At 53.5% G+C, this 22,974-nt stretch overlaps 1 protein-coding gene across 1 annotated transcript in view; it reads left to right on the top strand.

Annotated features, from left to right (window-relative positions):
* The first annotated feature begins 7,283 nt into the window (after positions 1 to 7,283).
* Positions 7,284 to 22,974, top strand: part of AR (androgen receptor) — a 37,633-nt gene continuing 21,942 nt past the window's right edge. Inside the window, exon 1 of the mRNA XM_074551546.1 lies at positions 7,284 to 8,675. Within this exon, the coding sequence (XP_074407647.1) occupies positions 7,765 to 8,675 (911 nt within the window). The 5' untranslated portion in view covers positions 7,284 to 7,764. The remainder of the gene's footprint in view (positions 8,676 to 22,974) is intronic.

Raw genomic sequence — 22,974 nt, forward strand, 5'->3', positions numbered from 1 at the left:
CTCCAACTCAGATGCTTTCCCCAGGTTTTGCTGCAGATTTACAAACACAGAGCTCATCCCCCAGCAGACAGGAGAGAAATCCTCCTCCCCTTTCTAAATCCAGGGAGACAGTTCACATTTTATCACCGCCAGAAGCCTCCTGCCTTTGCAGAAGTGATGGGCACTGCAGAGTGTGTCCTTAAGGGACCAGAGAATGTGCCAGCCTGAGGGAAACGCTGGGTGTGTGTGGATGTGCTGGGCCAGCTCTGTAACCCACCTGGGCTGTGCTGCAGCACAGAACACCATCCAACACTGGTTTATATTCTCAGTGGCAGATGCCTGTTGGGTGCCAGCAAGCCCAGAAAGTTGATGCTTTGGGCTGGCTCCAGGTTAGAACCTGATGCTGTTTGTGCAGGGTTACAACTGTGTCTAAGTGGAATTAAAAAAAATAAAGAAAAGAAAGAAAAGAAACAAATTTCATCAAAACAAGCAAAGTAAAGCTGTGCAGGAACTGATTGAGGCATGGCTTAACTCCCCTCCTCTTCCTGCAGCTGTGGCTGATGTGGTCTCAGGCTCAGGAGAGGAGACCAGGAATGAAACGAAATGAAATGTGGCTTGGTTTCCAGCTGCAGAGGCACATGCAGCCATCCCTGAGGCCTCCCTCGGGCAGGAAGGAGCCAGCAGCTCTCTGCATCTGCAGCGAGAGGGACAGCAAAGTGCCCAGGGGGTCACAGTGGGGGCAATCAGTGACCTGGTAATGAGCTGGGCTCTCTGGGCAGGATGGACACCGGGATTGCAAAACCTGACAGCACAGAAATGGCATTTCTAGTGTCTGTTTCCAAGCAGGGCTGGATATCAGGGGGATGGATTCCTTGGGGGCAAGGCTAAACAACAAAACACAAATCTGCACAGGAACTGCAGACCTCTGTGATTAACAGGGAGCTACGTAACAACCAGAAAAATGTTCTCCCTTATTTTTCTGCTAGCAAAGCTGCCAGTTTCTTGATGAGACATCTGCTGATGATTTACAACCACGGAGACTTCCCAAGGAAACATGCAACAACAGTTTATGGAAGTACCCAGAAAGCATCACATGAAAAACAATAATGAGCTCTACAAAAGAGGCTTTGGGTAATATGGTTCCAGATACAAATTAAATTTTTTAAAGATAGTAAATGTCAGTTATTGGTTGAGCAAGGTCCAGACCAACACTCAGTTTGGTAGCATGTCTGCTCTCTGGCCAGTGCCCTGAAGTGTCAGAGAAGGGCTGCAAGCACTGGTGTAACCTCTGTTCCCAGCATGGGACCAGACTGAGGTGTCTGTGTGTGCACGCCCTTCTGTGTGTGCTGCTGGGGCTGGAATCGGAGCAGCAAAGGTAAAACCTAAGGGATGAACACCCCATGTCACTGCCCACAGCAGCAGCATTACAGAAATTACACCTCTGCCCAAGGTGAAGAGGGCTGGGAGCCTCTGTGGCCTCCTCAGGCCAAGATTTACTGCCCTGGAATGATGTCACTAACAGGTTTTTGCACTATAAGTCAAAAATTTTCAATACTAATTGAAAGGCAGCAGGAGAAAAATCACTGAGAACCTGTTCCACCAGCAGGTTACTTCTGTGCTGCAGGAGAACACGTGGGAGCACAAACCCATTTGTCCTCTCTGGGTTCTCTGTAAATTATTCTCACCTCTGTGCTGGAGCTGTCCTGGTGACTTCAGACTCCTGTTCTTAAAGGTTTATTTGTTTTGATTCACTGGAGGCACTTTGGAGACACTACACTACCCATATTTATGACTTTTTTCCAGGTCATCTAAGAGAGGCATGCTGTGATGAATACTTTTCATCTCTATCAGCTCCCTTGGGGATGCACTATTCTAGTTTTTCCTTAAATTTACTACCAAGCACACTTCCTCCTTGTACCAGAGGGGCAGGGAAATGCTTCAGAAAGTGCAAGAAGCAGTGAACAGCAGCCAGGCCTGGATTTACCTGTCCAGGGGTGAGCCCAAGGACACCCCTGATCCGCCTTGCCTGTTATCCTGGGGTGGTGTGCAGTCTCCAGTGGGGAATGCAGTGGCAGCACCTCAGCACCTGCCTCCCAGTGAGTGCCCCAGAGTGTGTGCTGTGCAGGAAAGGAACCTCATGCAGAGGAGAACATGGAAACTCTCCCTTTCAGAAGCTTGCCTGGCTCAAAAGGCCACAAAAAGTTCTTGTCACACCAGCCCATGCAGGAAGAGCTCCATGCTCAGTGAAGGGAGGCAAGGAGCTCAGAGTCAGCAGATGGGGAGAATGCAGACAGAAGTCAAGGTACAAGAGGAATGAGTTAAAAAGGCATGGGAGGTTTTCCTGATGAAAGAATGGACACCTGAGAATCCAAGTACCAGTAAAAATATGCCTATGAAGTAAATTATGCAGTCTTTCCCCTCTAGGACATTGCATCAGAGTTTTTGTGAGCTGTGCTGTAGCAACATGAAAGAGGTGTGTTGTTTTATTGAAGTTTCCAATGGGCAATTTTCTTCCCACAGCAGCTCTTATATTTGATCAACACAACCTCATCCTCTCAGGCCCTCTCAGCTGAGCCCTGGCACACACCTTTCCTCTCTGATATTCTTTAGATGTGTTTAAAAAGCAGTGTTGGAAACTGGAGTGTGCAATGACCTCTGAGGTGTGCTGGGGAAGGGCTGTGCCTGCTGAGCACAGCAGCATTAGGAACTGTAGATAAAGGAAAACATTCTGACACTTCTTGAAATCCTCAGGGTATTCAAACACACAGCAATAACCAAACACAGCTCCACACTGAAGCTTGGATGAATCCTGACCTGCTGAGGGCAGCCCAAAGTGCCCACAGGTTCCAATGAAGCCACTGAACCTTCATCAGCCTCTGGCTTCTCACTTTAGGTAGGCATCCCTGCCAAGCACTGGAAGTGGGCTTATCCCAGGTTTCTCCCAGCTGCAGGCTGGGAAAATGGATCTGCCGCTGTTGTTGCCTTGGACCAGATTTCATACTGGAACTCATGACAAACTTGTGTATCACCTCCCTGGCTCCTGAGGAGCTCCAAACTCTGCCCAAAAGGCAATTGTGTAAGACATGGGAAACGGTTCAAATGTGTGTTTCATTAGGAGGGAAGATTTGTGTTGTTCTCAGCACCGCAAGGATTGATCAACTGGACCGAGCACTTCAGTCATCTCACTAAGGTGCATGAACAGGCTGTTCTGAAAATCTGCCTCCAAGCTGTCAGAGAAGGAAAACATGCTAGAGATTCTGTGGAGGTGACAGGGATGAATTTGGGCAAAGAGAAGAAAAACACTTCAGGTGACTGTAACTGTTCCAGAAGTATTACCTAAGACATTGCTTAGCCCTGTATTTAAGGCAGGATTTGTTCCAAGATGCAAACAAAGGCATTTGAGAGGTTTTGTGCAGGTCTGCCTCCCTCTGATGCTGCTGGGCAGGGTCCAGCCAGGGAGTCCTGCTGGGAGCCAGGGCTCTGTCAAACTCTTCTCCTGGGTTTTGAGAGGTGACAATGCTCAATCAATCCCCTCCTGCTAAGCAAAGGCCTGCAGGGTGACATGAGCACAGCACAGCAGGATCCCCTGTCTGATCTGTCCCAAATGCTTGATCAAAGCTCACTGAGAGAGCAGTGAGGGACAGATGATTCCTGCTCCAGGGACACCTGAGCTTTGGGCTTTCTTGGGTAAAAGCAGCGTCAGTGCTGGCCACTAAGGAGAGGTGCAAGGAAGGGTTAAGCAACCTGTGCCCTAAATCAGAAAGGTGCAAACTATGAGAGATGTGAGACATTATTAATGTTCAGAATTAAAATGGATGAAAGTGAAAACATTGTCTGCACCTTCATGCAAGGGCAAATTTTAAAGGCTCTTAACCCACCCATGGGAACTCACATACCTGTCTGATGAGACAAGGCAGTCAGCAGTCCAGGATTGACACAAATGGCTAAAATATTTTAAATCTTAAGAAAATTGTATTGTATAGCTCTAAGCAGCTTAAGAATAATAGAGTGCACAGAATAATGAGGAAAGCTGTGGGAGGCAACATTAATGAGCCTGGTGTTTTACAGGCTCCTGCCTGGTTGCTGTCCACAGGTGTGGGTGGTGGAAGGCTGGGCTGGCTGCTCCTGCAGCCCTAATGGGCTCCCAGCCTGACCACAGCATCCAGGGGAGCACAAACCAGTTTCTCTCACCTGTTTGTGCTGCTTTCCCCTAAATCACCGTGCCTTCCTTGCTGAGAGGCAGTTAATGAGAGCAGAGGCACATCCCAACCTGCACAGGCACCCCTGAGGCTCAGAGTGCCTCTGTCTCATCCAGCTGCCTCTGCCCTGGTCAGAGTGGGATACAACCCTTGTGCTTGTGAGCCTTTCTGAATCTCTGCCTTCATTTTCAATGATCCACAGAAGCGATTCCCCCTTTTTTATGCAGCTGGGAAAAACTCCCCAGGTTCACCATCTTGGGGATGTTGGCAGGGCAGGTTCAGAGACAGGTTCCCAGCTGTTGACATCTGCTCACAGCTGGGAGGGTACAGAAGGAGGAGTGTAACCAGAGTAATTCAGTAAGTGATGGCTAATGGGTTATGCCTGCAACTGGCTTCAAGGAATGGAAGCAAAACTGTCAGAGTCTGTGTTACTGGCCTCATTTTACTAAAGATTAATGGTGAAAAATGATTGATTCTGTTCCTGGCGAGTTCTGTGGAACTGTCCTGATAACATTTGAGCTCTCTGTGGCTGTAGATTTGAGTTCTTAGAGAATCACCTGATTTTAAATGTTTTTTCAGGCAGCAAAACAAAGGACCACCTGTTACTCTTGGGTCTGGAGGGAAATTTTTCATGGAATGGCCCCTATCTCTGAAAAATGTTGTTTGCTGCAGTTCTGAGCAGTCACACAGGACATTCTGAGCCAAAGGATTTTATCAGAAAAATTTTTTTCTTGGTGTCCAATGTTTTTGACAGCGCTTTGTAAATAATCACCTTGGTACTGATCCAGCAAAGCACTTAAGGGAATCCTTAACCTTAAGCACAGGAGTATTTCCTAGATTTCATTGGGACTATTTATACACTTCAAGACGAAGATGTGTCAAAGTGTTTTGCTGGATTGGGTTTGCTCAGCATCTCCCCCTGCCCAAGCTGGAGCTCTCTCTGCTTTCTATGAGGCCAGGCAGAGTGCCTGTTCTATGACACACACTCAAGTCCACCATCTTCAATCCTTTTAACTCTTTGTGCATTTAAATTGACTTTGAACTGAAAGACTAAACTGTTGGTGACATACACAGCTCAAACCTCAGCCTGTGCAGAAAGTCTTATTACCTGTATGGGATGTTAAATTCACACTTTAATAACACATTTTCACATTTCACAGTAACACAAAATCACATTTACAGATACAAATTACCTGAATATGTGTTGCTGGGGGAATGGGAAAATATAATTGAAATCCATATCAAATTCAAGCTGAGAAAAGGACATCTCTAGAGCACTGTGTGATGACTTCGGCAACCAAGTATAAAGATTAAAATTCACAGATCCTTTAAGCCTAACATATGCAGTCGTGCACATATACAGCCAGAAAATCCACTAACATTTCACCAATTTTAAATGAAATGTGAGGACCAAGTTAAAAAAAAAACCCTTGGAAGATGCCTGTTGAAGAAATAAATTAAAAACATCTTTGCCACAGATCATCAGTCAGAACTGAAGTGTTGGCTCTGCAGGCTGAAGTACACAAACCATTTTGCAGTCTTGCTTTCTGCACCTCTGCAGGGATCAACATTCCAAAAACCCGACAGCAACACTCAGACAGGGGAAAATGCAGGGCGCTGTGGATGCTGCAGAGAGGAGAAAGGACAAGGCAACACAAACAGCACCACAGCCAAAGCTCCAGAGCCAGGAGTTGAGGCCCCAACAGGTCCCATCCCAGACAGGATGGTTGTTTGAACATCAGAATTCTGAGCTATGCTGAGGTCTTTGCAGGTTGTGGTGTTCCAGGGTGTACAAGCTGAGGATGTTTCCTCCTCATGGGAACAGTGGGGTCAAGCGAAGCTCTCTGATCTCAGCCCATGTCTCCTTTGAGGCATAGAGGCTCTTGTTCCTGCAGCGATCCCACACTGCAGCCCCAGCCCTCAGCCCTTCTCGATACAGTTCTTGATGCTGACAGTGAGAATTCTCCCCTAGAGGTTCTCCACAGTCTCTGTATTTCACTCCAGGAGCCTGTCAGCTCCGAGAGGCTGGAACAACAAACTCACTGGAGCCCACATCCACTGGGCAGCAGATCTCTTACAGCATCTCCCTTGGTTTTCACCATCTCAGGCGTTAGCTGAGCTGCCTTCAGCACTTTGGGGCTGTGGGACTTGGCAGCAGAGCCCAGCTCGGTGTTTCACCCACACGCAAGGGCTGATGAGGTTTCTCTGCAAATTCTCCTTCTCACTGGTGGCCAGGGGGAGCAGGGCACAGTCCTGGGCTCCCCACGGCCCCGGGGGTGGCAGCCCCTGCCCTCAGCAGTGCTGGGCTGCAGAGGCACCGGCAGTGACCCCGTCCCCACGGCGCACATCCCTCCTCTCCCTCCCCCAGCTGCTCCCATCCCGCAGGCAGGATGGAGCACATTGCCAAATTTTGCTTGGCTGGACTTCGATTTTTATTTTTATCTTCCACAGCTTGTAAAAAGGCTTTTAAAAGATGGGATATCTCTTTCTGTTTTCCCCACGGGCTCCGCTTATTTATGACTTTTTTCCCTTTGTCTTCAAAGGGGCTCAAAGTAAGGGGCTTGTTTTAAGCTCCCTCGAATAAAAATGTTTCCATTCCCAGGTTTCCTAGAGATGGTGCGTCCCAGAAGTTGCTTTAGAATTGCTATTCCAGGACCAGCAAGGGGAGCTCAAGCCTTGTTTACGGTAGGTCCCGCACTAATTCTCTCTGCCAGCGAGGTGTTTTTCATCCCAGTGCGTGACCCGGGCGGGGATGCCCCCGGGATGGTTCGTGCTTTAGCAGGCGGGGGCTGTGGCACGACGCGGGGCGCTGGGGGGTGGAAGCGGGCGGCGGGAAGGTCCTCAGGCAGGAACCGCACCAAGAGCTGCGGGGATCTCCTCGGGCCCGGCCCAGGGTGGGGAGCCGTGAGCGCCGACACGCCAGGGGCCAAAAGGAACATTTTTCTGACCAAGTCCGCCCAGCTGCGCCAGCTGTCAGCCGGGGGGAGAGCGGGGGAGCAGCGGAGCCGGCCCGGGGCGGGTTTCCCGCACGCACCCGCTCCATCAGCAGCCCAGCTGGGATCCCGGGCGGCCGCCGCCCCCATCCCCGCCCCGTCCCGCCCAGCCGGGGCGCGGGGGCCGGGCGGGCGCTCCCCCGGGGCCGCGGTGCCGAGCGATGTCCCCAGCGGGCCGGGCCGGGCACGCTCATCCAGCTCCGAGCTCGGACACTGCGGCGGGGCTGCGGCTCCGGGGCCGCCGCCGGGGCCGCGCCGAGCCCGGGGCCGGCTGGGAGCCGCTAACGCCGCGGCCGCCACAGAGTTAATCGCGGCGGAGCCCGGAGCGGGGCGGTCTCCCCGCCGCGCCTCCCTCCCCGCGGCCGCCCCCGCCCGCCCCTCGCTCCGCCGCCGCACCTGCCCGCGCCCCCGCCGACAACTTTCCCTGCCTGTTGCGCGCACCGAGCTGCGAGCCCGGCGGGCACTGCCATGGGCGCCGCGGAGCAGCGCCACGGGTAGGCGGCCCGCGGGGGTCGGGCCGGGAGCGCTGCCAAGGCTCTCCGCCCTCGCCTCGCTCCGCCGCCGCAGCGATCGCTGCCCCGCGCTCGGCGAGCATGGAGGTGCAGCTGGGGGTCGGTCGCGTCTACCCGCGACCGGCGGGCAGGACCTTCCGCGGGGCTTTTCAGAGCTTCTTCCAGAGCGTCTGCGACGCTTTCCAGCCGCCGCGAGAGGAACCGGGCGGCGCCGGGCAGCCGCCGCCGAGCGCGCCCTGCCCGCCGAGCCCCCGAGCGCCGCCGGACTCCCCCGCCTGCCTGCCGCCCCCGCCGGGCTGCCTGCCGCCCCCCGAGCCCCGCGCCCCCGGTAAGGCGCTGCCGCCCGCCGGCCCCGCCATGGGCTCGTCCTTCCCTTGCACCGGAGAGCTGAGGGAGCTGCTGGGCGAGGCGGGTGCGATTCCGATGCTGCCGCCGCCCGAGACCGAGCCGGCGGACAAGGAGGATCCGCTGGGCGACAGTGCCCGGCAGCTGTGCCGCGCCGTGTCCGCCTCCATGGGGCTGGCGCTGGAGGCGCTGGAGACCCCGGCCGAGCAACTGCCCCGCGAGGACTGCATGTTCGCCGTGCCCGCCGGGCCGCCCCGCGCCCCCCGCCCGCCTGCCCGCGACCCCTCGCCCGTCTTCGAGGCCGCCCTGGCCGCAGAGCCGCCCGCCGGGCCGGGGCTGCCCCGCGGCTTCGGCCGCGTCAAGCTGGAGAGCGCGGCGGGGCCGTCCCCGGGCGGCGGCTGGGGCGGCCCGTGCCGCTTCGGGGCCGAGCTGGTCCCGCCGGGCCCCGCTCCCCCCTGGCCCACCTTCTTCGCCGAGGAGGGGCAGCTCTACGGGCCGTGCCCCGAGCCGCCCGCCGGGCCCGCCGACTGCCCTGGCGATGCCTGGTACCCACCGGGCCGGGCGCCTTTCGCCGCGCCCGCCCCCGGCATCAAGAGCGAGCTGGAGCCCTGGGTCGAGGGCTACGCCGGCGCTTACGGCGACCTCCGGTGAGTACCCGCGTCCCGCAGCACACCGGCAAGCGCTTCCTGCACCGTGCTTCCCGCCGGCATCCTGCATCCCGCCGGTACCAGCATCCCGTGCCCGCATCCCTCATCCACCCTCTGCACCCCGCGCCGCCCCAGCCTCCCCGCCGCGCTCACCGCGGGTCACACCCGCTGTGTCCTGGCTGTTCCCGCTTTGGTCTCCGCTGCCGAATCTTCCTTTTTGCCCCCATGCTCTAATTTGGGACTGACTAGGAGAGATCGTGCCAGGAGCACCGCGGTGCGCGCCTGGTGTCCCCGCCGTCCTGTGAGGTCGTTGCGTTTGTCTCGTTTCCTCACGCATCTGTTATCTCGCTGCTCCTGGCCGCTGGGAGCGGGCGAGATCGGGACGCTGAGCCCCGAGGCACGGACGGATGTTGACATCGAGCTAAAATCCTCCCAGCAACTTGTCCCGCCGAGAGCTGCCTGCGGGAATGCGCTGTGCAGAGCAGGAAACCCCGAATGTAGTGGCAGAGAAACATCACCTATGCTTCGGAGTTGTTTTAAATACAGGTAGAAAATGTGTTTTAAAGTAGAGCTAGAACAGGTTTTGGGAATGAGTCAGAGGAGGGGAGATTTTTTTTTTTTTTTGAGAAGTAGGATTCAATCAGAATAATTTTTCTTGGTGGATTAACTTGGAAAAAAGTACATGAGCCATCTCTGTAAAATACCTGTACAACATTTAAAGCAGTGAGCACCTGCATTCTCACCTGTCAGCACAACAGGATGTGGCCAAGTTGATGGAAATGGGAGGGAGAAAGGGCTGCCCAAGGGATTTTCTGCTGGCCCAGAGGCAGCCCCATCCAGGAGTATGTGAGGCCTCAGCTGGGGTTTGCATTGTGGGAGTCCTGTATCCACACACTCACCCTGTGATGCTTGGGATGCTGGGAGCAAAGGCTGAAATGAACAATTAGATTTTACCTCTAAATTAGCACCAGGCAAGTGCACTGCCTCTGGGCTTGTTTCTGTTTTAAATGCCCAGAGCGTCATTTGGGTACCAGGGCAATTTCCATCTACACAGTGATTTACTGGGGGATTGTACAGAGATGTCAAGGGCTTGGCAAAAGAAAAAAGAATAAAAGTAATGACAGGTCAGAAAGAGTGCAGCTGTGAGCATCATCCAGCTGTGAGCTTCGTACGTGGCAGGAGCTGTGTGAGCTCTGGGTGTGTCTCTGGAGTCTGGATAAATCTCTGCTGGAATCAGTGCAGAGAAGGCAGGGAGGAATCAAGCTGGGAAGTTCAGCATAGGGGTGCTGGTGATGGCGGTGCAGGTTTGCTCCGTGCAACCGCTCTGCCTGCGGAGCTGTGCTGTGGGGTCCCGCACAGCTGGGAATGTCACACTGAGGAGAGCAGGTGTGGCTCCCATGGAGGTCTGCATGCAGCCTTGGAGGCTGGACCAGGCAGCAGCAGGTACATTCTGCCCGGGTCTTGCCTTAGAGATAAGCAACATCTCCCTCATTCCTGTGGGAAGTCCTGTGCACTCCTCTCCCTTGCAGCTCCGTTGGGTGTGCTGTGCCCTAGCAGACTTCTGTGGGATCAGCAGGGTTGGAGCAACCTTTACAACACCAGTGTCTTGTCCTTTGAACTCCAAGGCTCATAGAGCCCTGCTGCTGCAAAGGTGTAATGGAGGGTCATTATCTCTCTGTGCTCACATGTAATTTCCAAACACTGTAAGGAAAGCGGAACGCTCAGCGTGGTCTGGCTCAAGCTGTGTGTGTTAATCGCTGCCAGGTTTACATTTTATCCTAGCAAAGTCTCCATTAGCTTTGCAGCGTGCTGCTGGTCCATTCCTGCAGATTTGCATTTTCTCCTGGCTCTGTGGGTGCCAGCACAGGAACAGCCTCTGCTGCTCTGGAGTGGGGATCGTGTACCAGCATCCCAGGCAGCAGGGCCTGGGGGCAGGAAGGTTTGTGGGAGCTGAGAGGCTGTGTAGTAAAATTCTCTGATGGAAGGATGACTGGCCTTTGGACCTGCACCCCTGTGCTGTCTGGTGCAAGGTCTGATCTCCTGCACTAGTTGACCTTGCACATGAAGCTTTCCCTTGTACCCTCAGAAGATGCAGCCTCAGTGTTCTGTGGGGACAGTGAGGGCACTTCTGGGGCAATGGGCACCTCAGAGCCCTGTCCCTCGAGGTGCTGCTGGGAGCAGAGCACACCCAGGCCCCCTTGCTTTGCAGAATAAGGAGCATTTCAAGGTGTGCTGCTCCTACTTTCTTTCCTCTCTGGATGGTCCTGCTGTCTGCCAGCAGGATCGTGGCTCTTCCCTCATGGATGGAGTTCTCCCAAGACCCAGTTCTACCCTGCTGCAGTTGGGACCAGGTATGGGTAGGTATTTTTGAGTTAAACACCCTTTATATGACACTAAAGCATAAGCAGTTTTTAATATTTGAGGGATTGTCAGGGTTAGGAGGTGCTGGCACATCTCAGAAACACAATTAATAACCACAATGTGGTTATTAACACAATTGGGTTTAATTTAAAGCTTTTGGTAGAGTATCCCTGACTGCACCAGTCAGGCTTGCATGTAATTAGCAAATTAATTGGATGTTTTGTTACTCTGGACTTGGAGCTGTTTATCTTTTTGCTCTGGTTGTTGCATCATTACTACCAGCAGTATTTGAGGTGACAAAATAACCTGTTTCAGGAGCAAGATAGAGCATTGTCAGAATAAATCCAAGGCTCTGCCATCAGAAGACAAATTACAGTGGTGGATTGGAGGGGGTGGCCTCTGGTTTAGAATGAAATGGAATCAGAGAAGGAGCTGTTACTGAAGCAATGGAATCAAAGGGGAGAAAAGGATTTAAGGGGTTTTTGGCTCAGGAAAATCTGCTGTCCATGTAGCTTCAGACGTTTTTAAGTGGCATTTGCTATCACTGCTGTTACCTGGTGCTGATACTGGTTGGAATCCTGGTGTTTGCTGCTTACATCTGCCTTTGGTTCCCTTCCCTAGTCTGGCTGTGGTCAGCTTGGGCCAGTGCCACGTGTTCATTCATCACCTGGCTCCATGGCTCTGTAATCGTTTCTGCTCTGTAATTGTGATAGGCTTACAGATAAAACCTGCAGTAATTCCTTCCTATGGAGGGAGGAGATAAGACTGGCAAAGAGAGGAGGGAGTGAAGGGCAGCTGTTGCACTGAGAGATGGAATGAGGCAGGAGTTCGTGCTCAGGGCTGCTCTCACTCCCAGTCTGTGCCCGGCAGCAGCTGCTCTGGCATCCCAGTCCCAGGGGTGCTCTGGGGACCCCCAGCGTTGCACTGGCAGAACTCCAAAGCCCTTGGGAAGGGGCTGACCCTCCTGTCTGCTGTTGTCAGTGTGACCTCTCTGCTCTGGCAATTGGCCAGAGGATGCAAATATTTCTTCGAAGACAAGAGGAGCATGGCAGAACATTATGTGGGCAGCCGGTCCTTTTGGCCCCTATGGACACATGGACAGGGAGCCTCTGGTGGCCAGGGGAGTTGGGGGTGTGCTAAAGCTTGCTGTCAGTTCCTGATAAATGGAGAAGAAAAAACATAAACACATTTCTTCCTCAGCACCTCTCACCCTTTCCTTGCTCACAGGACAACTATGATAATCCAGCTGGAGCTGGAATAGAGAACTCAGGGCTGGGTGAATGTGAGCTGGCATGATAGCAGGCTGTGCAGGGTGCATGTCTGTCATGGCTGGAGCTGAGGTTGTGAAGTAGGTGATACGCTGGGGCTGGGTAACTGGAGCTACAGGGATGTTGGAGCTGTGCTCAGCAAGCAGAACCCCTCAGGACTGGGGGAGCAGCCAAGGACTGGGCACTGACCTGGAGCACGGCACTGGTGTCTCCTTTTTCTCACTCCTGAACAAATATCAAATCTCATAAAATGGTCTCCTCGTTTTCCCCTCCCTCCTCTGTCCGTCCCTCCCTCTCTCCCCTGCTCTCCTGTGCTCCAGCTCTCCCTTACTGCTGGGAAGGGGAGATGGATCAGCTCTCAGGGGCTGGGCTGTGGAGGGCACACATGTAAGGTGTCCCTGTGGGACCCACCAGCTGCTCTGAGGGTACACGGCATCTCTTTGCCTCTTCACTGCCCAAAGCAGGCTTTGCCCCATCCTCCTCTAGGCTTTCCCATCCTATTTTCTAAATATCTTGGGCTTTTGAGCTCTTACACGCTCTGGAAGCTGCTTCCACAGTCTTGTGCTTGGTATCGGCAGTGAGTATTCCACCCTGGCTCCTCTCAAGTGCTGGTTGCAGTGGAAGCACAGGCTTTATGTGGCACTTGGTATTGGAAGCAGCAGCTGCAAATCAGAAAATTTTGCCAAAGAAACAATCCACAAAAAGCTTTCAGAGTGTTGGTGGGTCGGAGTCACACAGGTATTTTGTGTCTTTTCCGGAGGATTTGGGGCTGGCAGCTGCACAGGATCTGCTCATGGCAGCTCTTCTCCTGCTTATGCAGCTTTTACATTCTTCCTGCTGTTTACAGATTCCCTATTGCACAGGTGTTTATCCACTGAACAGATGAGCACCACTCCCTGGAGCCAGTCTGGCATTAACATTGGTTTTCCTCATGGGAGAACTTCATTCCAGTTAACTGAGAGCCAGTTCACAATGGGAAGTGCTTTGGTGCTGCTTCTGAGGACAGAAGAGCATGTCAAAATACGGACAGGAGAGAGATTTGGAACAGAAGAATGATTTGGAGAGTGTTTTGTAGCCCAGGGGACAGGAGTCAGGATTCCCTGTGCAGAAATGGGTTTTTCCCCCAGAACAGGATCCCTGCCATGGGCACAGGTACCATACCAGCCCCAGGGGCTGGGCATCAGCGGGTGCTGGAGTTGGGATCCTGTCCCGAGGCACGGAGCCCACAATTCCTGGAAGTCGCTGCCTCTGGGCGGTTTCTCAGAGCGAGGAAGTGGGACAGTCCCGGGAAGAATGAGAGCAGAAACAGTGTAGCGAGGCAGGCGATGTGAGCGGTGTCCCAGGGGCCATGCCAGCTCCCTCCCCGTGCAGCAGGACCCTCCAAGGCCGCGCTGGCTCCAGCAGAGAAGAGACAAGAGCCCGCTCTGTGTCCGTGCCAGGCGTCACCTCCGGGTCCCCACGGGCGTACATTGCCCACGGGCAGGGGGAGGAACGGGCTCAGGGGAAACTGGAGCAGATCAGAATTCAGTCTCTGCATGGGAGGAAAGCTGGAATCACTGCCATGTATTGCAGGAAGAAATCACAGAATTCCCTAAAATATTGGAAATCTCATCGTCGTGTTTTGGTGTGATGAAAACAGTTTCATTACACGGGGTTAAGAACAATTTGTAGTAGAGAGCAGTCACTCAGTTCTTTGTGTTTTTCTGTCATTCCCATGAATTCCACTCTTGGCACGGACCTTCATTCATATTTTATAAATTGCTGTTTGAGGGTGGCTGTCCCAGTTTGCCTGTTCTCCATTGCCAGTTGCTGTCTAGACTTGGAGCACTCACTGGAGCCTGCTGGGTTGGTGTTTGCAGTGGATACTTTCTGCTAGTGATTGTGGACTAAAATTACAGAAGAAAGAAATTGTATTTTATTTTATCGTCCTGTGAACATTTAAAATTTATCAAATGAGTGTTTACTGAAAGAAAACTATTCAGTGGGAGACTTTCTATGACTTCTAGTAAAAACTGTTTCTGAGAGCTGCCCTGGTAAATCCCAGAGATCTGTGCAGCTGTGGACGGCTCTGGAACATTGAAAATACACAGGAAAAATGAAGATTCCTCCTTGCACAGCTCCTCAGCCTCATTACTTTGTGCAAGATAATTTTATTTTTGGAAGATTTTCTGCAGAAGGCACGTCTGCACCTCAGACTGGTGCAAAGCAAGTGCCACAAAGCCATCATGGACAGCCTGGGCCAGCTGGGGAGGGCAGCTTGGTGCCACCACGTGCATGTAGTGACATGGCACAGGGGGCACAGGTACCTCCTGCTGGGGTCATCATTGGGTCAAACATGGATATTGATCAGATTGATCTGCTCTCACCTTGGATGAGCCCAGCTCTGCACCATGATCATAGGAAAACAGCAATGGCAACACTTCCTGTGGGGGTACTGGATCCTTTCCAGCTCTTTTTCCTCCAGAGATCCAGCATGCACAGGAGGCAGACATCCCATCTCCTGTTGTAGTAGAGCATTTATAAATGCCTGGTGAAGAATTAGGAGGCAGATTTGGTCACATCAGCCCTTGGTGGGTGGCCATGCAAGCGTGCCCAGTGGTGGCCCTGGCAGTGGCTGGTGGCCCTGCTATCGAGCGTGTCTGCACACTGTGGAGACCAGAGCCAGCCCTGTTTGTGAACAGTGCTATGAGGGAGCTCATTGAAATGAAAAGGAACTGGCCCAGTTGTCATGGCAAAGACTTGTGACGGAGGTTCTCCATCCATATTCTCTCGCTGTTACCAGTGCTGCCTGCCTTCCCTGATGTGCCTGTGCTGCTCATCCACGTCCAACCACCCTTAATCCCCTGCCTGCTCCGGGTGAGGGGCAGAGGGAGGGATGACCCTCTCTGGGGAAACCTCCTGGTGGGGGGAGTCCAGCTCACCGTGGCCAGGTACGTGCAGTGGGCAGTGCCTGTGCTTTGTTCTGTTTAAATCCAGCTCACCCTGGCCAGGTACCTGCAGTGGGCAGTGCCTGTGCTTTGTTCTGCTTTAAATCCAGCCATTGCAACCCTGTTCCTTCTCGCCACCGTTTTCAGGTGAGATTCAAATTATCCTCTAACATAATAAAAACACTGCCAGCAGTAGGACTTCACTGCTGAAGCGCTCAGGAGCAGCGATTCTTTCAGCCTCCAGGCAGCTGTGGAAATGGGAATTGTCCCTTTTCTGCGGGCTGAGGTCTGACAGCAGCCCCAGGTGCGTGAGTGCCACAGCCCTGGCTCAGCGCTGGGGTCCCGGGGGGCCGTGCTGGCTTTGTGCCGGTTCCTGGGGACCAGCCTGCTGGACCTTGCACCCCTGCATGGGCCCGCTCACCTCCTGTGGCCCCGGTGTCCCTGCACAGCCCCGGGACAGTGTTTGCAGGAGCGGGGTTACGGGAGTGCGGCATCGCGCCCGGCATTGCTCCCCGGGGACCTGTGCGGAACGGGGCAGGCTCGGTTTGCCTGGGGTCAGCTTGGCTCAGCTGCTCTCAGGGTGCTGCTTTGCTCCCTGCTCAGCCTGAACAGAGGCCAGGGAGAGCAAGGTCACCCGCTGCACCCTGGCTCGGAGCTCCCCAGCCCCCCCGCCCAGAGCTGCCGCTGCAAATAGTGACAGCGAAGTCAGGTGCTGACACGTCCTCAGGAGTGGTGGGATTGGTCTCTAGGGACATGGACCTCAGATTAAGTGATTTGCAGTAATAGAAATAATCTGAAAAGTATATGCCAGTTCCCCAGGTATTTATAGCTTCTGCCCTTTTCCCAGGCCGCCCGGCCCCAGGCAGCTCGGGTGTCCACAGGGCTGGATTACACCCGTGCTTTCCACAGGTGTCCTGGTGCCTTCTCTGTGCCATTCAAAGGAGAACAGAGCCCATCCTAATAAGTAAATAATGATTTCTGGGCCGAGCCCCTGTTTCTGCTGAGGGGGCCAGTCTGTCGTGGTGCCTGGCTGGGGGCTGGATGGACCAGGCTGAGCACCTCGTGACAGGCAAGGCAGCTGCCACTTCCCAAACAGCTCTAGGGGCAAAAGAGATGGCTTAGCTCAGGATGGGAGAGTCAGTGCAGAACCACCAGTGCTGGGACAATGACAGGGCCTGGGAGGGAGTGCTGTGAGCAGCCTTAGCCAGGGCAAGCAGCTGGGCATAGCCACATTTACCATTTGGTGTGTCTGCCCTGAGATCTGGGTGCTCCTGGGACACATTCGGTTTGTGCCTGGGCTGGCAGAGCCCTGCTTGGGCTGTGCAAAGCAGGAGAGCTGTTTGAGAGCTCCGTGCAGAGCTCCAGCCACCCTTCATGCACTGGGCATGGCAGCAGTCATGAGGATTTACCTTTCACCTGTAGCCAGGTGTCTGTGACAGGCACTGCTGGGGGAATGTTCTGGGTGCTGGCTGCCTGATACGGCTCCTGCTGGAGGCTGGGGAATCTGGTCATAGACTCAGGGAATGGTTTTTTGGAAGGGGGATTAGAGCCCATTTCACTGCACTCCCCTCTGTGGCAGGGACATGTCCCACTAGACCATGTTGCTCTGAGCCTGGCTTTGTCACCTTAGGATGGGTGGTGCACTCTGTGAGTGACCTCTCCCTCTGCACCAATATGCTCCAGCAGGTACTAGACATGGGCTGGCTGTAGGTTTGGGAAGAGCCTCGGGGCAAATCCTTCTGTTTTCCAGCAGCAGACCCCCATCCCACTGAGTGCTTCTGGAATCACTGCCAGCAGGAACAATCCCTACAAACGCCAGAGAGGAGGCTGCAGATCTCCAGAATACATTTTACAGAGAATGTGTTCAGTCCCTGGGATGAGGTGGGAAAACCCTGGGGTTTGCTTCCTCCCCCTTGTGCTCTCTGTGCCTGGGGGTGGATGGAGGGGGCTCCTTGTCTCTCCCAAAATGACACGACACTTCTGTCTCTGCTGTTTTTACCAGCCCACAGCATTTTGGCTGCTGTTACAGATTTTAGCTGTGTTTGCTTCTTTGCCGGTTAGAAACGGCAGAAAAAAAACCCCGCTTTGACCTTGGCCTGTGCTGAGAACAGAGCCCAGGCACAAGTTTCTGTATCACAAATTTCCTGGTGAAGGCTCTGCCTCCTCCCCCTCGCGCCGATCCCGCACATCTCCCGACTGCTCCTGGGAGGGCTGGGACGGGATATCTCGGCAGCTCCACTTTCCTCTTGAAAGAGAAATACAGAGCAGGAATTCTTGTGCTGATTGGCTTGATAGCTTTCATCTGGGAAGCAATGGGGTGCGTCAACTGGAAAATGAAATCCCCCTGCAAAGAGAGCCGGGGTGATTTACTGCTTCTATTGAATCGTGTGTGTGCCTGTGCACAATGTGGATGCTCATCATCTTCCCATGAACACCACACACAGATTCTGTGTGTGTTCTCTGTGCTGCGAGGAGCATCCCCACCCCTCTGCACCCATGTCCCTGGAGGGCAGGCACTGTGCTGCCCAAAGGAAGGAGAGGTGCCTGGAGCTCTGGGAGCCTCTGCAGGCAGCACAGGGCTTGGTGTGGGATCGGCATTGCTGCTTCTCCCTGCTCAGACACTGAGAACCAGCTCAGCCCCACTACCTCTGCTGCTGCCTGGCAGTGCTGTGTGAGCAGGGCAGGGCTGGGGCACACGTGTCTGGAGCCATGGGTGCAGTGGGGACTGTAATCCCCGTGGGCTGGTGCTGGGCATTGTCCCTGTGCATGCTCCTGTGCTCCAGACCATGTGACATCGTCCTGATGAACTCAGCCTGTTCACATGGATTTCGTTTTTCTGGCTCTCTGTAATTGGCTTTGTTTTCACGTGTTCCCTGTGGTTAAAAAGTCTTTTCCCTGATAATAGGATCTTCCCCTTACAAAGAAATCTATTACTTCCCATTCTGCTCCCCAGTCCTCTGGAGCATCTTTAAATGGTTAGAAAAACAATAGCAGGACAGGGACTTTTCCCCTTTCTTGTTTACAGCACAGCCTGTGCCAAGAGCCGGGTCCTTGATTCTGGGCTGTGTTGGGGGTGGTTTGAAAAGGGAGCAGAGCACAGTGCTGGGAAGCATGCAGGACAGAAATCCCACTGGGGCTGTGCTGAGGGCTGGGCAGAGCTGAGCTGAAATGGGAGCTAATGTTCCAGGGGACAGCTGTCCTCTTCTTGTTCAGTTCTCCTTCCCTTTTGCCATGTGGGTGCTTAAAACCTTGGATTATGGCCTGAGCTGAGGCAGTTGTCATGTCCAGCAGGAGGAAAGTGGCAGCCTGGGGCTAGCAGGGTGGCTGGCCAGTCCCTCTGCCCTCGACTGCAGTTAGTGGAGGGGGCTCAGTGTGTCCTGCAGGATCTCCTGTGGGCATCTGTTAACTCCTGGCCATGCTGTGCCCTCCTGCTCTGCCCTTGCCCCCCTGTGCAGAGCTGGGGTCAAGGCGGGTGCGCAGCCACTGCGGCTGCGGCGTGTCCTGAGATGATATCTCACTGCTCACTCACACAGACTCGGGAGAACACTCTCAAGGCTGGGAGGCCTAAAATTAGATGTGGCATCTGTGTTTTGGTTTGCAGGCGGGCTTGAAAGAAAGATTCTTGGCTGCTTTAATTCCTTGCCTTCTTGGAAGAGCATGGGCAAAGGGTAATGGGCAGGGCTTTGGTCCCTGGTGTGCCATGGCTTTCTCTGGACATGGCTGCCCAGCAGGGCCAGTCAAAACTCCAGCATGGCTCTGTGAAAGCAGGAGGACCACCCATGCCCACAGGTCCCTGGAGGCAGCCGGGTGCAAGGCTCTGCTCTCCGTGTTTTCCTGGGAATGCTCTCAGCCTCCAGAACAGCAGGTGTGGCTGTCCCTGCCATATGTCACTAAAAGTGCAAACCGGCATCCAAGCACTGTTTCCCAGCCTATGCCTGTCTGGATACAGTGGGTTGTAGTAGGTATGTGCTGCTGGAGTTGGTGCTGGTGCAGCTCTCCATCCATCCATCCATCCATCCATCCATCCATCCATCCATCCATCCATCCATCCCCACCATCCAAGCCCTGCTCCTGTCCCAGTCCTGCCCTACTCCTGCCCCAATCCATATGCACCTGGCAGATGTGGGCAGCTGTGAGCAGCGGGCATGCCACGAAGACCAGGCTGGGACCAGGAGGGATTGGTGGGTGTCAGCCAATGGCTGTGAGTTGCTGGGGAATTTGCTTCTCTGTTGCCTGTTCTGCTGAGACTGGGGCTAAGAGTTGCACGGAGACCTGGCACTAAATATGTGAAACCTTCATTTATAATTAGTGTGTTTATGTCGGGGATGAGTCACAGCACGATCCGCTTGGAGGACGCGGCGGGAAGATGATAGTGTTGCACAAGTCGTGAAGTCTCCTCTAGAAACTCTGCTTTGCCAGCAGAGCTGAAGGGAAGTTCTGCAGATAGCGCTTCCATCCACTCCTAGACATAATAAGGCAAAGGATTTTTATGCCCCTGCAGTTGTGTCTCTGCAAAGATTTGGTCTTGATAGAAACGTGCCTAAAAATAACGCAGTGCTGCTGGTGAGCGGTGGGGCCAGCGCTGCAGTGCTGCTGCAGTGATCCCCGCTGCAGGAGGGGTGCAAGGGGCTGCTCCCCGAGATGGGGGCTCTGCTGATGGCTGCCATACCCGTCCATGCCAGGGCTCCGTGCTGTGCCCGGGGGAGGGTGCTGGCTCGGGCCGTGTGCCTCCCCAGCTGGGTGCCAAATCCGTGGTATTTGCGGTCTCCTCATGTTTCCATGCCGGGTCCCGCCCTTCTTGCTGACTGGTTTTGCCTTGTGCTTCCTACAGTGGAGAAATAAAAATGCAGAATTTGCAGCATTGGTTTCCTTAGCAATAATTCCACTGCCAAAGGAAGAGGGGAAAGTATTTTGTGTTTTAAATATCTGAGTCTGGGAATGAGTCCTGGCATCCCTCAGCAGCCCAGCTGGGAGCCAACCACTGACCTCTGGCCATCAGCACAAGTTGATCCTCGTTGCCAAATTAAATTCCAAATTCATTTGGAGTTCTGTGAGATTGGAATCCTTCTGCCTGGGGTTTCTCTTGGTAGCCCTGTAGCAGATGCTGTGGTTAGCTGGGGGCGCTGGGGGACCATGGTGGCCTTGTGGGCCAGTTCCCCTGAGGTGCTGTGCCCCATGGCTGGACACTGGTACAGTGCTGTGTTCCTCTGGAGATCTGCCTGGCACACCAGCTGTGAGAAAAGGCACTGAGAACTCTCATCCCCTCTTCCAGAGCATTTTGTAAGCATCACTGGGTTTGATTTTGGAAGAGGGAAAGGTGAAAATTCTCCTGCAGGTGAAGATGTTGGTATGTGGCACCACAAGTCTGTACCCTGGATGCTTTCCTGGGACCTGTAAGCCTGTACCTGCATCTGGCATGATAGCAGTGTCTCTTGGAGCATGAAATATATGTATCAACTGTCTCATTATTTGTGATTTTCTTTACAGGCACATTTTCTTTTCGTGAGCAGAGGAGATGGATTTGAAAAATGGAAGATTATGGTGTGACTTAAACTAACTGCATAAATATCAGTGAGGACAGAATGTTTCCTTGGAAAATAAGTAGGGTTCTCTGTGCAACAAGGATGCCAAGGTCCTGTCCTTGGTGACTCCAGGTGACTCTGCAGTCACCAGGAGGACACAGTGTAGGGCTCTGATGACCTCGGGAGTGCTCCTCAGGGCTGCAGCCTTGCTGCTCCTTGTTTGCTTTTTTGTCCCCTTTTTGCTTCATAATCAGGTGAGTTCCCATCTGAAGGGACCTTGCAATGTCCTTGTGCCATCTCTTTTCATAGCTACCTGCTCTGTCTGGGGGATCAAGTGTTCCATCTTCTCTGAGCTGATTTATTTAAGCTGCTCCCTGAGTCTCTGGATGGACACCAGGTTCTGAGGCAGAAGTTTTGGTGTGAGCTGCACCAAATGTGGGCAGCAGCCTCTGCTGTGGCCACTGGTGAGGTGCAAGGGCTGAAGGGTGGCTTCTCCCAGGCTTTGCATTCCAGGTGTAGCAAACCTGCCACCTTTCACCTTTGCAAGCTCATTTTCTGCTTCTTCCTTGTGGAAAATTGGAAGGTGGGAGCCCAGGATGGCCATTAAATGAGGGGATGGGACTCCCCGGCAGGCTCAGTCAGTCAGGGGGCAGGCTGGGGCTGTCCCCTGAGTGCAGGGACAAGCAGTGGCTGGGTCTGGAACAGCCTTCATGCACCACAGAGAAGCAGAGGAGAGAAAAGGGCTGGGAGTGGTGGGGCTTCAGCTGCAGCGGAGATGCGCTGTGTGAAAAACAAACTGTCAAAACAAGGAAACAGAGTGCTTGAAAACAAAAACCCAGAGTTTAATTTGGGGATTTGAGAAGGGATTTGTGCAGCTGGGTCTGTGGAAGCTATTTCTATTTGTGCCCCTTGGGGCTGGAGGCAGTGCCGGGGCTGGAGAGCCAAGCCTGCTCCTGTGAGTTGCTGGTGGGAGAACATTTGCTTTCTCTGAAGTCTGCTCCTCCTGCCAGCCTGCCCTGCTGGGATGCTTGGAAAACCCATTGTCATCTGCTAATAATTATTTAAATCCGGTGAGGATCCTGTTCCTGTGTGTGTTTACCAGGCCTGGGGCTCAGGCTGCACCCTGCTCTGCTCTCAGATGCTGTCGTGCCTCTGCTGCCATCGCACACAAAAACAAGGCATGAGCAGACTGGAAAATACTCAAGGTTATTTAGCAGAAAGAACATGAATTCAGTGCACAAAGCTGCATGTTTATAGATTAAATGGCTGAAAGCATTTTAACAGATGAATGCTTTAAAGTTTCTGTGCAGGTCCTTTTATCTGGATGAGTGTGATGTGGAGGCTGTGAGTGCAGGCTTGGCTCAGCTCTGGCTGGAGCCAAAAGCAGCCAAATGCCAGTGCAAGGGGACACGAGGATGTGCCCAAAGTGGGCAGTCGTGCCCTTTGCTGAGCATGGGTCTGGCCTTTTGGTGGGAGTCACAGAACTTCATCCAGGCAGGAGCACCACAGCTGCACTGAGGGGAAGCCAATTAAATTTAATATTGCATTAGAAAATGTCATGCACAGGTAATGCTGTTTCAAAGGCAGAGATCCCCCCTGATAACATGAGTGTCTCAGAAATGACAATACTTGAAGTGACTGGGTAGGGTTTTGTGTCACCTGTGAGTGCTGGCTCAGCTCTGTTCTCGACATCCTCCTGAGCATTGCTGATGTGCAGGTTTTGCATGATGAAGGTGCAAACCCCCTTTCCTCAGGGAGTATGGGACCAGGGCACTCTGCCCTGGGGCTCTGTGTGTGGCAGCTGCCATCATTGTGTCCTGGTCTGCCTTAGGGCAGTTGTGCCATGGCTCCTTTTGAGCAGCCTGTGCCAGCTGTTGCTGAGATGGAAACTTCCTTTGTGGATCAGGAGGAATGGTTGGCTCCTCTTTCACCAGTGCCTTCTCTTGGCTTTCTGGGGATGTTGTGAAATGTGGCTGTTTGGTGAAATTTAACTAATGACAAACAAATGCTTCATCACATGATAGTTCCTACTCCCCAGAAATATTTGCGTGTGTGAGGGGAGCTCAGCAAATCCTCCATTTTCTTACAGAACCCTTCTGAAACAAGAGTAAAACCTCATCCTAGAGCTGTAGAAGAGATACCAAGGTTATTTTTTCCCTGCCCCCAAAAGCCACCAAGCTGCTTTGTGACAGCCACGGCCTTGGCCTTGGGGGCAGCTCTG

The sequence above is a fragment of the Zonotrichia albicollis genome, chromosome 14, assembly GCF_047830755.1.
Source record: "Zonotrichia albicollis isolate bZonAlb1 chromosome 14, bZonAlb1.hap1, whole genome shotgun sequence".
In the NCBI taxonomy this organism is placed as follows: Eukaryota; Metazoa; Chordata; class Aves; order Passeriformes; family Passerellidae; genus Zonotrichia; species Zonotrichia albicollis.